General features: G+C 39.1%; 1 protein-coding gene across 1 annotated transcript; it reads left to right on the forward strand.

Moving 5' to 3' along the window:
- The first annotated feature begins 2,422 nt into the window (after nucleotides 1-2,422).
- rabgef1 (RAB guanine nucleotide exchange factor (GEF) 1) lies at nucleotides 2,423-11,968 on the forward strand. Its single transcript, XM_037119257.1, has 9 exons — nucleotides 2,423-2,707; nucleotides 5,511-5,702; nucleotides 5,894-6,105; nucleotides 6,538-6,704; nucleotides 6,802-6,883; nucleotides 7,550-7,682; nucleotides 8,095-8,186; nucleotides 8,454-8,710; nucleotides 8,933-11,968. The coding sequence occupies exons 2-9, from the start codon at nucleotides 5,524-5,526 to the stop codon at nucleotides 9,344-9,346; spliced, it is 1,536 nt and encodes a 511-aa protein (XP_036975152.1). The 5' UTR covers nucleotides 2,423-2,707; nucleotides 5,511-5,523; the 3' UTR covers nucleotides 9,347-11,968.
- Nucleotides 11,969-12,457: the final 489 nt, after the last annotated feature.

Consider the following 12,457-nt stretch of genomic DNA (forward strand, 5'->3'; position numbering starts at 1 on the left):
TTCTGCGTGTGCCGGCAGTTGGCACAGCTGAGACTGGCGGTGGTGCAGTACAACTTTGATGCCTTTAAAGAAGAACTGTGAGTTTCACTTCTGTCACTGATTAGTTGTTTCACTTCAGATATAATTCAGATTCTCTGTTGCATCTATAACCCCACCTAAAGCTTAATGTATATTTTCCCATGTTTTAGGGTACATAAATTGCTCTTAAATCAGCCCAAAACCCCCTTTAAATATTGTGGCTTTTGTCTTTGCCTCCTTTGCTCGGCTACAAACTTTCTTTTAAAACTGCTCCAGACTAAAATATATCAAAATACAACTTACGTGTTTAAAAGTCTGTCTCACAAAGACCAGTTGGATGTTGATGTTTTTTCTGTCCTACGGACATTTTTTTAAATCTCTTACACACTGACTCCGGTAAAATCAATCAAGTGTCATCAGATCTGTCAGGATAGTCAATCAGAACTTCACAACACAAACATTCAATTAATATTGTTGCCAAAATGATTTAAAATGTTTCCAGCATCGTTTCTAGTATTAGTGTTTGGGCTCAAACTTATATCAAATATTAGATCAAGTGACTGCTTTTTTTTAGCCTCTGTCTCAAGATACGATCCACAGTATGAAACAAGAGTCCTTACAGAGACTTATCTCTCTCTGTTTGTCAAATACTTTCTTCGTCATTCTTGTCACATTTCTGTATCTCCTGCTAAAGGCTGAAAGTGCAGGTCTTATCTGTGTGTGTGTTGTTCAACAGCATAACACGCTGTCCCATGAAAAGTGTGACAGGGTTCATGTTGATGTTTTAAAAGCTTTTGAAATTTTATATCAACATCACTACCAGGCCAAGCTTGTAACAGCCATCTGTTTCAGAATTGGCATAGCTGATACATGGAACTGAAATCACAAAATTGTTTGCAGTCAGACTGGCATTCAGACACAACCGCTGAACATTAACCTTTAAGTCAATAAGGAAGCAGTCAGCTAACTATGATTTCAGCTCAAGTAAGTGCCAAAAAAGTACTGAGCTTGTTAGGCGATGTTCACAGCTCTGTTTAGAGCATCTGGCCGTCTGCAGATCAACTGTAGATGTTGACATTTTTTAAAATATTCGTCAAGGTCATTCTGAATTGTGGGAACAGTACTGAAAGTATCAAATAATCAAACAGTTTAGCTACAAGTTTTTACAAATGTATTAATGTTACATGTTAATGACTGAGGTTTAGATATGCCTATGCTAAGCTAGGCTGACAGTCTCCTGGAAGCAGCATCATAGCCTATTTAACAAGAACATTTAAGAGTGTTATCATCTCATCTGAGAGAAAGAAATAAAAGGATTCCCCATATTTCAAACTTTCTTCCTTGACAAACATTCTGTATCGTGTTTTTTTCACTTAACTAATAGCTGTTGCTCCATCGGGTCAATGGGAGTCAGGAAAGGTTGTAGACTTAGTAATAAAGAGGCAGAAATGGTTAGCTAAGCGTTAGCTAGAGTGTTGGATTTATTGTTCAGTATTAGCCAATGTTGAGCATTTTAAGCCCTCTACATAATTGAAAAAAAAAAAAAAAAAAAAAAGAACTACCCTATTGATGAAAACTAGCCGGACCTGAATGGTGGTTTTTAGCATGCTGGTATTGAAGGTATTGGTAAGGTAGGTAAGGTATTGAAGAAAATCTACTGTATTTCTCGCTGTCATGGCATTATTGTTATCATAACTTTAATTTTCTAATGTTTACGTCACTTTGTTGTTGTATCTGTTAAAGGGGAGGCTTATTTGAATAATTAAATATGTACTATATATATATATATATATATATATATATATATATATATATATATATATATATATATATATATATATATATATATAAAACTTATAAGTGTTCAAGTAAGTGTAGTGGAGTTGGAGTAAACAGTACAATAGGTCCTCTAAAAGTCTAAAAAGTGATCTCAAAATTGAACAAAAGTTCACTACCATATGTGATGCCATGGCGAGTGGCCATGGACATATGTCACCTGCAGTGACATAGACAGTAATATTAGTAAAATGCAGTACATTAGACAATCAAATAAAACAATAAGCATTGTAATAGTAAAGTTGTAGGCCTACAAAATAAAAAATGATACTGAAGATTACTGAAAATACTGAAAATGAAACTACAGATTACAGATCATAGACTGTAATTTTATTAGATTTTTTAAAATTAAGAATAACGACAACAACAATAATAATAATAATAATAATAATAATAACAATAATAATAATAATAATGTTGATGATGTGATGACGTCAGTGGGATAGTTTAAACGATTAAAAAAATATTGATACTCCAAGCCGTGCGCGCTTGTTGTGTCACATGACGCTCGCCATAACGTTCCGTTGACATATGACGTCACATACCTTTACTTGAATATTTGTCCCTGTCTGATGCGGAAGTAAAAAGACTACTCAATCCAATTAGCTATCCATGGAAAAAAAAACAGTGCTGTACAGTTGAAATAATGGTGGAAATAACTACGTTGGTCCCATTTTAAGATAATAAATCCAAGACATGTTTCTAATCACAGTAAAGTCATGTTGTCGCTGAACTTCCGCGAGGTCCTGGATGAAACGTCACTGTCTCTACCCTGGGGACTCAGTCGCTTCACACGGCAGCGAGCGAAGAAGTGGAGGTCTGCTCCTTCTTATGCTCGGTGAAAACATTACAGGTGAGTACCAAAGCAGCCTAGTGAGTACGCGACATGGTAAAGTTCAACATAGTTGATAAGACTTTGTGAATAACTGCCTCCGCTAACTTCGTCTGTGTGATAGCTAAGTAAAACACTGCAGCATGTTTAGCTAACTGACCAACAGACGTGTGACAAAAATAAAGGAAACCTCTGAAAAAATGAGCGCAGACACAACCAAAGGTGCTTTTCGGGTCAGATGCTTTCAGATAGAGCAGAAGGACTAACTGAGTACTCAATCAGTGTGATTTATTGGCTATGCATAGGCCTTCATAGTCACCAGATCAAAACTAGCTTTCACTGAACACCTATAGTAGATTTTGGCTCTTCATCACCAGCATCAAAACCCAAAACCAGGGATTATCTCCCGTAAGAACGTGTTTATCCTTCCAGTGGAGACTTAACAAGGAGATTAAGGTGGAACAGTTTACTAACTTTATCCTTACTAACACATTTCATGGTCTATAAACTATCCTGTCCAGGGCGCCAGATGAGGTACCAAGAAGTCATTAACAGACTCTAACAGATTCCACTGTTCAGGAATCTCATCTAAAAACAAAAAAACATGCCAAAAATACCTCTTAGTTCCACCCAGTGAAGAACAGCATAGAGAGTTTACCATATCAGTTTTGAGATAATAAACAGCAAGAGATGCTCTGTATTCAGGACCCATTATTTTCTCCTTACATTCTTCACAAGGTCAAAGATATTGGAATTTCACAACATTCAATTCATTGAAACACTGAAATGTAGCTAAAAACTATTTCACTGGATTTTGATGTGAAATCTAGTCAAGACTGAAATGAATGGTGAGAGTTTGAGATTGTCTCAAAGCGCTTTAAAACACTTGTCACATTCACCCATTCACACATGGATGACAGGCTGCCATGCAAGGTGCCAGCTGCTCATCAGGAGCAGTTTGGTGTTCAGTATCTTGCCTAAAGATACTTCAACATACAGCTGGGGAAGCCATGGGACTTCCAACTTGGATGTTCCGATTGCTAGATGGCCCGCTCTACCTCAACCTTCTGAGCTATAGCTGCCCTATGTGCTATCATATTCAAGTCAAATAAAACAGCTTTGCCAATTTACTTCAGCAACTCTAAAAAGATTACCAAAACGTAACTAGAGAAGGTAAGTTCTGAAGTACTCGTGGTTGTGAATGCCCCCTGTTGAGAAGCTTAAGCCAAATGTGCATTTCTGGCTGTGAAAACTTTTAGAAATATCCACAATAGCTAAGAAACTGTGAAATAATGTAGGCTCTGTTTAAAAGACCGGAGACGGGAGACATTGCTGAACCCTCTGATGTGTTTTTTATTTCTGTAGAGTCAAAAATGAGGGTGCCAGAGTGAGAGACAAAACCAGTACCATCTGCTCTCAACCAGAACTTTAGGCTCAAAATTAACATTGCAGCTTATGGGGAAGCCAGTTGCTATGCTATATATGAAATAATGTCATCAGCTGAAAGCACACAAGATTTCCTACATTTCTATGTGTATATTGAAGATCATTTTTTCTCACGTTTTTCCAGCTGCTCTGCACTCTAGGGGTCATGTGACCCACTCAAGCTCACGCAATACACAGCCATTATAAAATCAGAAGACAAGCTAAACAACCTTAAAACTAAAGCTGTGATTATTTCAAAACCCTCAAAGAACTATTCAGCTGTAGACATGCCGAAGAGTTCTTGTAACTCTTTAAAAGTTGGAATTGTGTCTGTAGCTCAAAGCATGAGGGATGAGAGGAGGTTGACAGACGGGTGGTTTAGAAGAAGATTTGAAGATTTTCCCCATGCACTTTCATTGTAAATTATTTTGAAAATGCTAAATATTTGAAAAAAAACTGAAAAGTCAGAAAGCTGAAAAGTATGTGACTCAAAGAGTTTAAAAAGCTTAACATCTTGATAGTTGAATGGTTTCTCTAGCTGAGCGTATGCTGATGTAGTAGCAGAACAAAATTTGCAGAAAAAGATGAATATTTTTCTTTTTCCTTCTTTATTATTAATATTATTATTATTTTTATATACATTTTATTTCCTAGTTACTCTTTACCATTTCTACAGTGGAGTTGCTAAGCAACAGATTTTCACAGAAGTGAACCGGTACAATCGGGGTGACAATAAACATCTTGAATCTTAATTTCTTTTCGCTGAATATTAGTAGTTATAATACAGTTGCAATTCACTGCCCTTCTCTTTGATAAGGTTCGATACGTAGGCCAATGAAATCATCAGACAGGCACTAATACCTTGTGTACAGACTTGAGACTCGTTTGAGGCTTGGACTCAAACAACTTTAGTCACATGTGTGCCGGCAATGCAGAAATATCTGTCTCTTTAGCAGCTAAATGCCCTAATGTGTTCACTAGCTAGTTGCTAACGCTGTCTGTGAGCTATTTGGTGCTGAGCAGGTGGAATGCATTAGGTTTTTAGGAGTTTTTCACTGAAATCAGCCACCTGCTGCTGCTGAAAATAATGCTTTGAGACTGTTGAGACTGATCAAAAAGCTGCGAGCCAGACAGTAAAATGATGAGCTGAGACTCACTGTGTTTCTACACTGCAACTGTTATGTTTGCAAAAGCTTCATTTCCTGCAAACATGTTAGCATTCACCTGTTGTTGCGCGTCTAATACCTCATCGACATGAATGGATGTGCTGTTTTTGTCCAAAGTGTGAGACCTCATAATGTCTATAAACTGTCATAATCTGAGATTGTGTCATAAATACACGGTGCAGGCAGCACAAACAAATCCACTAATACATTTTATCATTAATTTCTCACTCGAGGTCGTCCAGCATCATGAGTCAGCGGACGGAGCGACGAGGGATACATGTCGACCAGTCAGACCTGCTGTGCAAGAAAGGATGTGGTTACTATGGCAACGCAGCATGGCAGGGGCTGTGCTCCAAGTGCTGGAGGGAAGAATACCAGCGGGTACGACAAAAACAGATCCAGGACGACTGGGCTTTGGCAGAAAAGTAAGACATTGTGCTGCGTCATGACCAAAAATTTCGCTTCAGATTGCCCTTGTTGTATATTGCAGTGCAGTATTTTATTTAGATTGGAAGTTTTCCTCTGTAAAATAAGTGGAGCTTGTTTTGTTACTCCAGATCATCATAATTTCCTACTGATTACTGGTGTTTACACTTTCAAATGTCCCTGGCATCAGGCTGCAGCGAGAGGAGGAGGCAGCGTATGCCAGCAGTCATGTAGCGCAGACACAGTCCCACTCCCAGTCCACAGCGCCACAGCCTCTCCCAGGACACGCCTCAATGGGCCCTTTCTCCAAGTTTGAGGAGAAGAAGACCAATGAGAAAACACGTAAAGTGACCACTGTGAAGAAGTTCTTCAGCCCTTCTTCACGCACTGCTCCCAAGAAAGGTATGACATTAAAGGGCAAATTTGCAAAGAACTGGAACCGGTCACTGATAGCACCATTGATTTCACATCACTTGCAATCGCTGCCCCATTTCAAGGTCCTCTTCATGAAAGCGAATGTGCTACTGATATTACAGCTCGGGCACTCTCATAAACAATGGGCAAACAAAGCTGTACTAAATGCTTCTAAGTAATATTTGTTAGCTTGTGAATATTTATTAGTTTTCTTGTGTAGAGTATAATTTATTTTCATGTCAATAAATCTTATTTTGAAACTCTGATTAAGTACCACCAACTGCTGAGGCTCTCTAATTAACATTTTACATCTTGTCTTGTCATCTGGCAAAGTCGGCTCCATGCAGAAACAGATTGTGGAGGAGGAAGGGCAGGCAGCCAAAAGTATTGCTTTTTATAAATGTGGTTCTTCCTCATCAGAAACCCAAGAGGGTAAGACCCCCAGTCCGTCCATCAGCCGCCACGCCAGCTTCGAAACGGACCAGGTGACCAAGGACTTTGTGGAATTCCTGAAAAACCTCCAGAAGCCTGGACGGGAGATCCATAAGCAGTGCCGAGCCTTCATTGTCAACATGTCGAGCAAAAAGGTTCTATGACATTTAGTGTAGCCTTAATAATACAAATATTAACAGTCTTTTTGATCTGATCATTGTTGTGTGAGCTCCTAACTTTTTTTTGTTTCAGGACTTGAGTGCTGACGAGCTGTCGGAGTGTGTTCAGGATTTCTACCAGAACATGGCTGACCGCTTGATGAGCCACTTTAAAGGTTGGTTCTGCAATCATTCAACAATCACTTCCATTAAAGGGGAATTGGTGGTCAAGGTCAAACATATCTGTGGCCATTACCCAAAAATTCATGTGATAACTATGCCAAAATTCTACACAAATGTCTAATAGTATCAAATGGCGACATTATGACATTTCCAAAGGTCAGAGATCAACTTAACTGTGACATTGTAATAATCTGGGGAAAATGTTCTGGCCACCATAGCTTATAAATTGCAACTTGACTGGTGCATGGAGGCATCTACGAGCAAGTAATTCTGATTACAGTTCGCCAATGTTTACATGTTGTGGTGTGTTGTAAATGATGAGTATCAATGATTCACACTTTCCAAAAGTTCCAAAAGCTCCTGACAGGCTGAATTAGTAAGATCCTTTCTGAAGCCAGAAACAAAACATCCACCTCTGTGGGAATTCTTACTGTAATTTTGTCAGACACTTAGAACAAAAACAAGCCGCTGCATTGCGTCTACCAGCTCATTCCAAAACCTTTGGTGAGTTTGAATCATTTACTAACCTAGGTTTAAAAATAACTGAACTCCCCTTCAAACATTCCTAGAAATCTGAGTTTGTAGCAACCACTTGATGGCAGCAGACTCGGGTTTTTCCACCTAGCACCTGGTCTGATGTGTTCTGGTTTGTTTACCAGGCTCTTCAGATTCTGTGGAGCAGGTGATGGACCAAGTGGAAAAGTACATAATGACTCGTCTCTATAAGAGCGTGTTCTGTCCAGAAACCACCGATGACGAAAAGAAGGACTTAGCCACACAGAAAAGGATAAGGTGGGGCTCCTTTCATTCAAAGCAGACAGAGATGTTTTCAGGATTCAGGATGTTTATTGTCATTCAGCAATGAAATAATAAAAGTATAATAGCAGATTAAATGGTAGTTATAATAATGATATATATTTTGTTTTTGAGGCGAGTTTGCTGTGACATGTAGTGGGAGAGTGGGTTTTTTATGACACAGTTTATGTGCTTTATAAAATTTGCTATATATTCCTTTAGGAAGCATCAATGTGTGTCTTTAATCTTTGGCAGCGTGTGGAAACTTTCTGCCTGAATGCAGACCTGTAGAGTTGATAACACAGAATACATTTTTAGGTTCATGTTCTTAAATGTGAATTTACAAATGTGTTCCATCACAGGGAAAAGAAAAGCTTTAGCCTTCCTCTGTTGTTTCTCTGATGTGCAGGGCCTTACACTGGGTGACCATCCAGATGCTGTGCGTGTCGATGGATGAAGAAATCCCTGAAGTCTCTGAGAACGTTGTCAAAGCAATAACAGGTGTGTGCTTTAAGCTCCAGTGTGACTGCGTCTCATAAGTTGTACTAAAGTGTTTTTCTGCTACATACACGTCAATTAATATTGATGACTAAAACCGCAGAGACCCGGAGCTTTTCTGTCGCTTTTTGGTTAAAAACTGTGTACACAGTTAATAAATGATCAAAAATGATCAATTATCAAAAAGTTGCTGACTGATTTTCTGCTGACTAATTTTCAGCTCTAGCGAAGATAAATAAGTGTTTTTGTCTCCGTCTTTGTCTTTTCCAGATGTCATTGAGATGGACTCGAAGAGGGTTCCTCGGGACAAACTCGGGTGCATCACAAGCTGCAGTAAACACATCTTCAGTGCCATCAGGATCACCAAGAATGAGCCGGCCTCAGCCGACGATTTCCTCCCAGCGCTCATTTACATCGTGCTCAAGGCCAACCCTCCACGACTTCAGTCCAACATCCAGTACATCACCCGCTTCTGTAACCCCAGCAGGCTGATGACCGGGGAGGATGGATACTACTTCACCAACCTGGTCTGTTTTCTTTTTCTTCTGACCCAGGCTAGCAGATTTCCAGTCTTTATACTAAGCTAAGCTAACCAGCTGCTAGCAAATAAAGACAATATTTTCTTTTTTCCACCACATTTTACTAAAAATATCAAACTACTCCTTCAATATTGAGGCCACATGATCTTGTTGTCAGACTCCCAGCTATCTTTTTAGCAGCCGCTGTCTCCTGTGTTTTGTTTTTTCCAGTGCTGTGCCGCGGCCTTTATTGAGAAGTTGGATGCTCAATCTCTCAACCTTTCCCCAGAGGAGTTTGAGCGCTACATGTCAGGCCAAGCTTCACCGCGATTCAACAGCACAGAGGCTGACTGGTCCCAAGCCGGCCCGGCACCTGCCGTGACCAACCCCGTCCTGGCTCAGCTCAATCACAACCTGGAGCTGCTGTCGGGGCTCAGCAGCAGGCAGGAGACGCTGATGGAGGCTGCTCAGAGCCTGCAGGCCGACCTCCTCTCCTGGCCTGAAGGTGTACAGCGGGAGGTGAACGACATCCTGGAGAAGTACCCGCTAGAGATTCTCCCTCGCGAAGTTTCTGCGATTGATGCCAACAACATGGACAATGACAACCTGCCACCACCTCTAATGCCCCAGGTTTTTGCTGGGTAGTGGAGCCTGCAAAGGGAAGAAAAAAAACATGTAATTTCAGCGAGGGTACTCCTGCTTTTAAATGTCAGCTCATTGCCTATGTTTTGAGTTGGATGGTAGCTTCTTCTGCACCTTAAACACTCCATCACTCCAGTCTTAATAATAACGAAATCAGTTAATTTCAATGGAATAGCAGGGAGGCAAACTAAAAAATACTTAATGTCAATTTTTACTTGACTTACAAAATCATGGCATCAAGGAAGTTGTCTAGACAGAGTTTACCTTCGAGGGAATGCTGAGTTCCAAATGGACACTAATGTAGCTTGGTAGTTGTGTGGCAGCATCTATTTTTATTTGGATTTCTTTGTCAGACTTGAAACTCACACAAGTTGGTTTTTTTTTAGACAGTTAATGAAACAACAGCTGATGCAAATAATGTTTCTTGAATAAACCGTGGGAACTGCCCAATAGTAAACAAAGCAAACTTTCCATGTAGCGAGCTAACTAGTGTGAAATACATATTTTCCTTTACAATGTACAATCTTGATAACAAAATGTCAGGAGGGATTAATTGGCACAGTACGCAGATAAAAGAAATAAAGGGAGATATGAAAACTGAAGCCAGCAAGGCCTATTAGCACGGCAGCAGCTAGTAGTTCACCAGCTAGCACCAAAGGGGCTAACTAACTATACATATTTGTGGTTTGAAAACTAGCCAAATATTCTTCTTAGGTGTTGAAAAAAAATGCTGATAAATTACTTGGACAAAAAAAAAAAACAACCTGCTAGACGTCGCATGAGGATGTTAGCTTGTTTGAGAGGCTGACATTTATGCTAGCTCCATATATCCTCTGTAGTTAAACTAAAAACACGAACCTCTTTTGTTCTTAGTTTGATCGTACTGCCTTCAAAACAAATACAGAAAATATAGAAATTTAAAAAATAAAACCATAGTTTTTAGCTCCTTTTTGCTCCTTCCCCTTCAAGATAAAAACGTAATGATGCAGTTACTTTATTGATAAACACAAAGCCATCATGCCCAGCAAGCAAATTATTAACAGCACCTTGGCTGATGAATGATAAATGCTAGCACTAAGTTGGCTTTCACTCCTTTTTGTCCCAGACCTTGCTCATAATAAAATGCTAATGATATGAACAAACATCTCCATGAAAGACCAAGAAAGTTGTATCTACCCAGGAGCAGCCTAAATGACACATTTCACTCCTTGTGTGGCTTTGTTGTATTTTTATTCCACTTTAATTTTTATACAGAAGTTGCAGTACTGTAAACATGTCATACTGTGCAGCAGGCATCTGGTGTGGTGTTGAGGGGGCCTTCGTGATGATCATCATGCTCTTTCATCGCCGTTGCTAAATGTCGCTGTTTCCACTTTTAGCAACCACAGAAAAAAATATTTTACAAAAAGTATAAACTTGTGTTTTTGTGATGTGTTGATTTTCAGTCTGAGGCCAGTTTGACTTGTTTAAACGTGATCCCATTTCTCGCTGAGCTGTTTATGCGTCCATTACGGAGCTTGGTGAAGTGAAAACCTCTCTGGATCAAGATCACATTTTCTCATTACTGTCAAGCATCACATTAACTTGAAGAGGTCCTTCAGTTTTTTGTTTTTATAAACACAATTTTTAACATCGTACTGTGGTTTTAGAACTGACTATATTTTGGCAGGCTTTCTGCATATTCACCTCCAAACACGCTGAATAATGTATTTTCAAATGTTGTTCTATTTTGTCATTTTGTCACGTACTGTATAATACTGGGTGTTGTCTCATTGCCTGTTGAGACACTCCTGCCATACTACTGAGTTTGTTGTGGATCTTCTTCGTGTGACCAAACAGGACTTTTAATTCAAAGACTAGCAGTGAGTTAAAAGCACATACAGGAATGTGAAATGCTTGATTACAGAAAATTACACACTTACTCAACTGCAGAGAGAACCAGTGCCCTGCTTGGCATGTGTGGCATTAACAAACTGAGACTAACATGATATTAGCAAGCTCAAATGTTCCCATTCAGTCTTAAAGCTAACTAGGTTATTTATTGATTTTTTTTTTTATATATAAAAATTTAAGCTGATCTAACAGATCAGAGGGCTCTTAAGTTGAGTAACCATTTAAAAGGCTAAGCCTGACAATTGTTTGTATTTTTTTTTTTTATTGTCAACACATTTCTTGAAAATACTAAAATCAACAATGACTTGATCAAATAACATGTATTGTTGCCATATCTTCTTCCTCTGTCCCATAACGCTCCATTGTTGTCCGAAATCAATTAAAAACACTTCAGTGAGCGTCACTGTTGCACTGAGTGACACACACACTGTGGTTTATTTTGAGTTGACCCTTTGTACACTTTCCCGAGCAGAGAAGCAGACTTGGGTCAGTTCGATTCACTGACTAATAATGACGAGTCGAATAACTTCTCTCTGCTTGTTTCATGTTTTCAGTTTTTTGACACTACTCTATTACAACGCAGGTTTTCTATAAATTGATCAACCTACGAGTTGTAAAGTTAAGAGTTAGGACAGTTTGTAATTAAAGTGGGCCTGTACAGATGGACTAATGGGTAGATGTGTTGTCCCCGATAACTTCTGTAGTCTCATTTAGCCACTTGTTAGCAACCAACGTTTTTCTGACATGTAGGCACTTTATATAATTAAGTTGTGTAATATTTAATGATGTACTTAATGTCCTAACACAAAAAAAGCTTGTGGTAACCACAGACCTTATTTCAGGCATTTAACTGAGGAAAAAAAAACTGGAAGCAGAAATTCCAATTCAGTAGGACTAAGTACTTCAGGACTATTTATGAGATTACATGCAGCTTCATCTGGAGCAACAAAAGGTCTTATACTACTTCTTTTCACATATACAGTGGTGCTCCCAAAGACCTGTAAACAAACTGAAGTGTAAAAAATGGTGGCGTTACCCTTTAAGTAAACGATCTCAGTAAATTCAACACGTAGAAAGCGAAAATAAAAGTAATCAAGTACACATTATGCAATTTACTGTTTATTATTTCTGATACTGTTAGGTGACATGTGAGGGATTCCTGGAGACTAAAACAGCGACTAACCTCCTCCACCAGAGGCCTCCAATGTGCAAAAGTGACAT

This window comes from Acanthopagrus latus, chromosome 13 (assembly GCF_904848185.1).
Source record: "Acanthopagrus latus isolate v.2019 chromosome 13, fAcaLat1.1, whole genome shotgun sequence".
In the NCBI taxonomy this organism is placed as follows: domain Eukaryota; kingdom Metazoa; phylum Chordata; class Actinopteri; order Spariformes; family Sparidae; genus Acanthopagrus; species Acanthopagrus latus.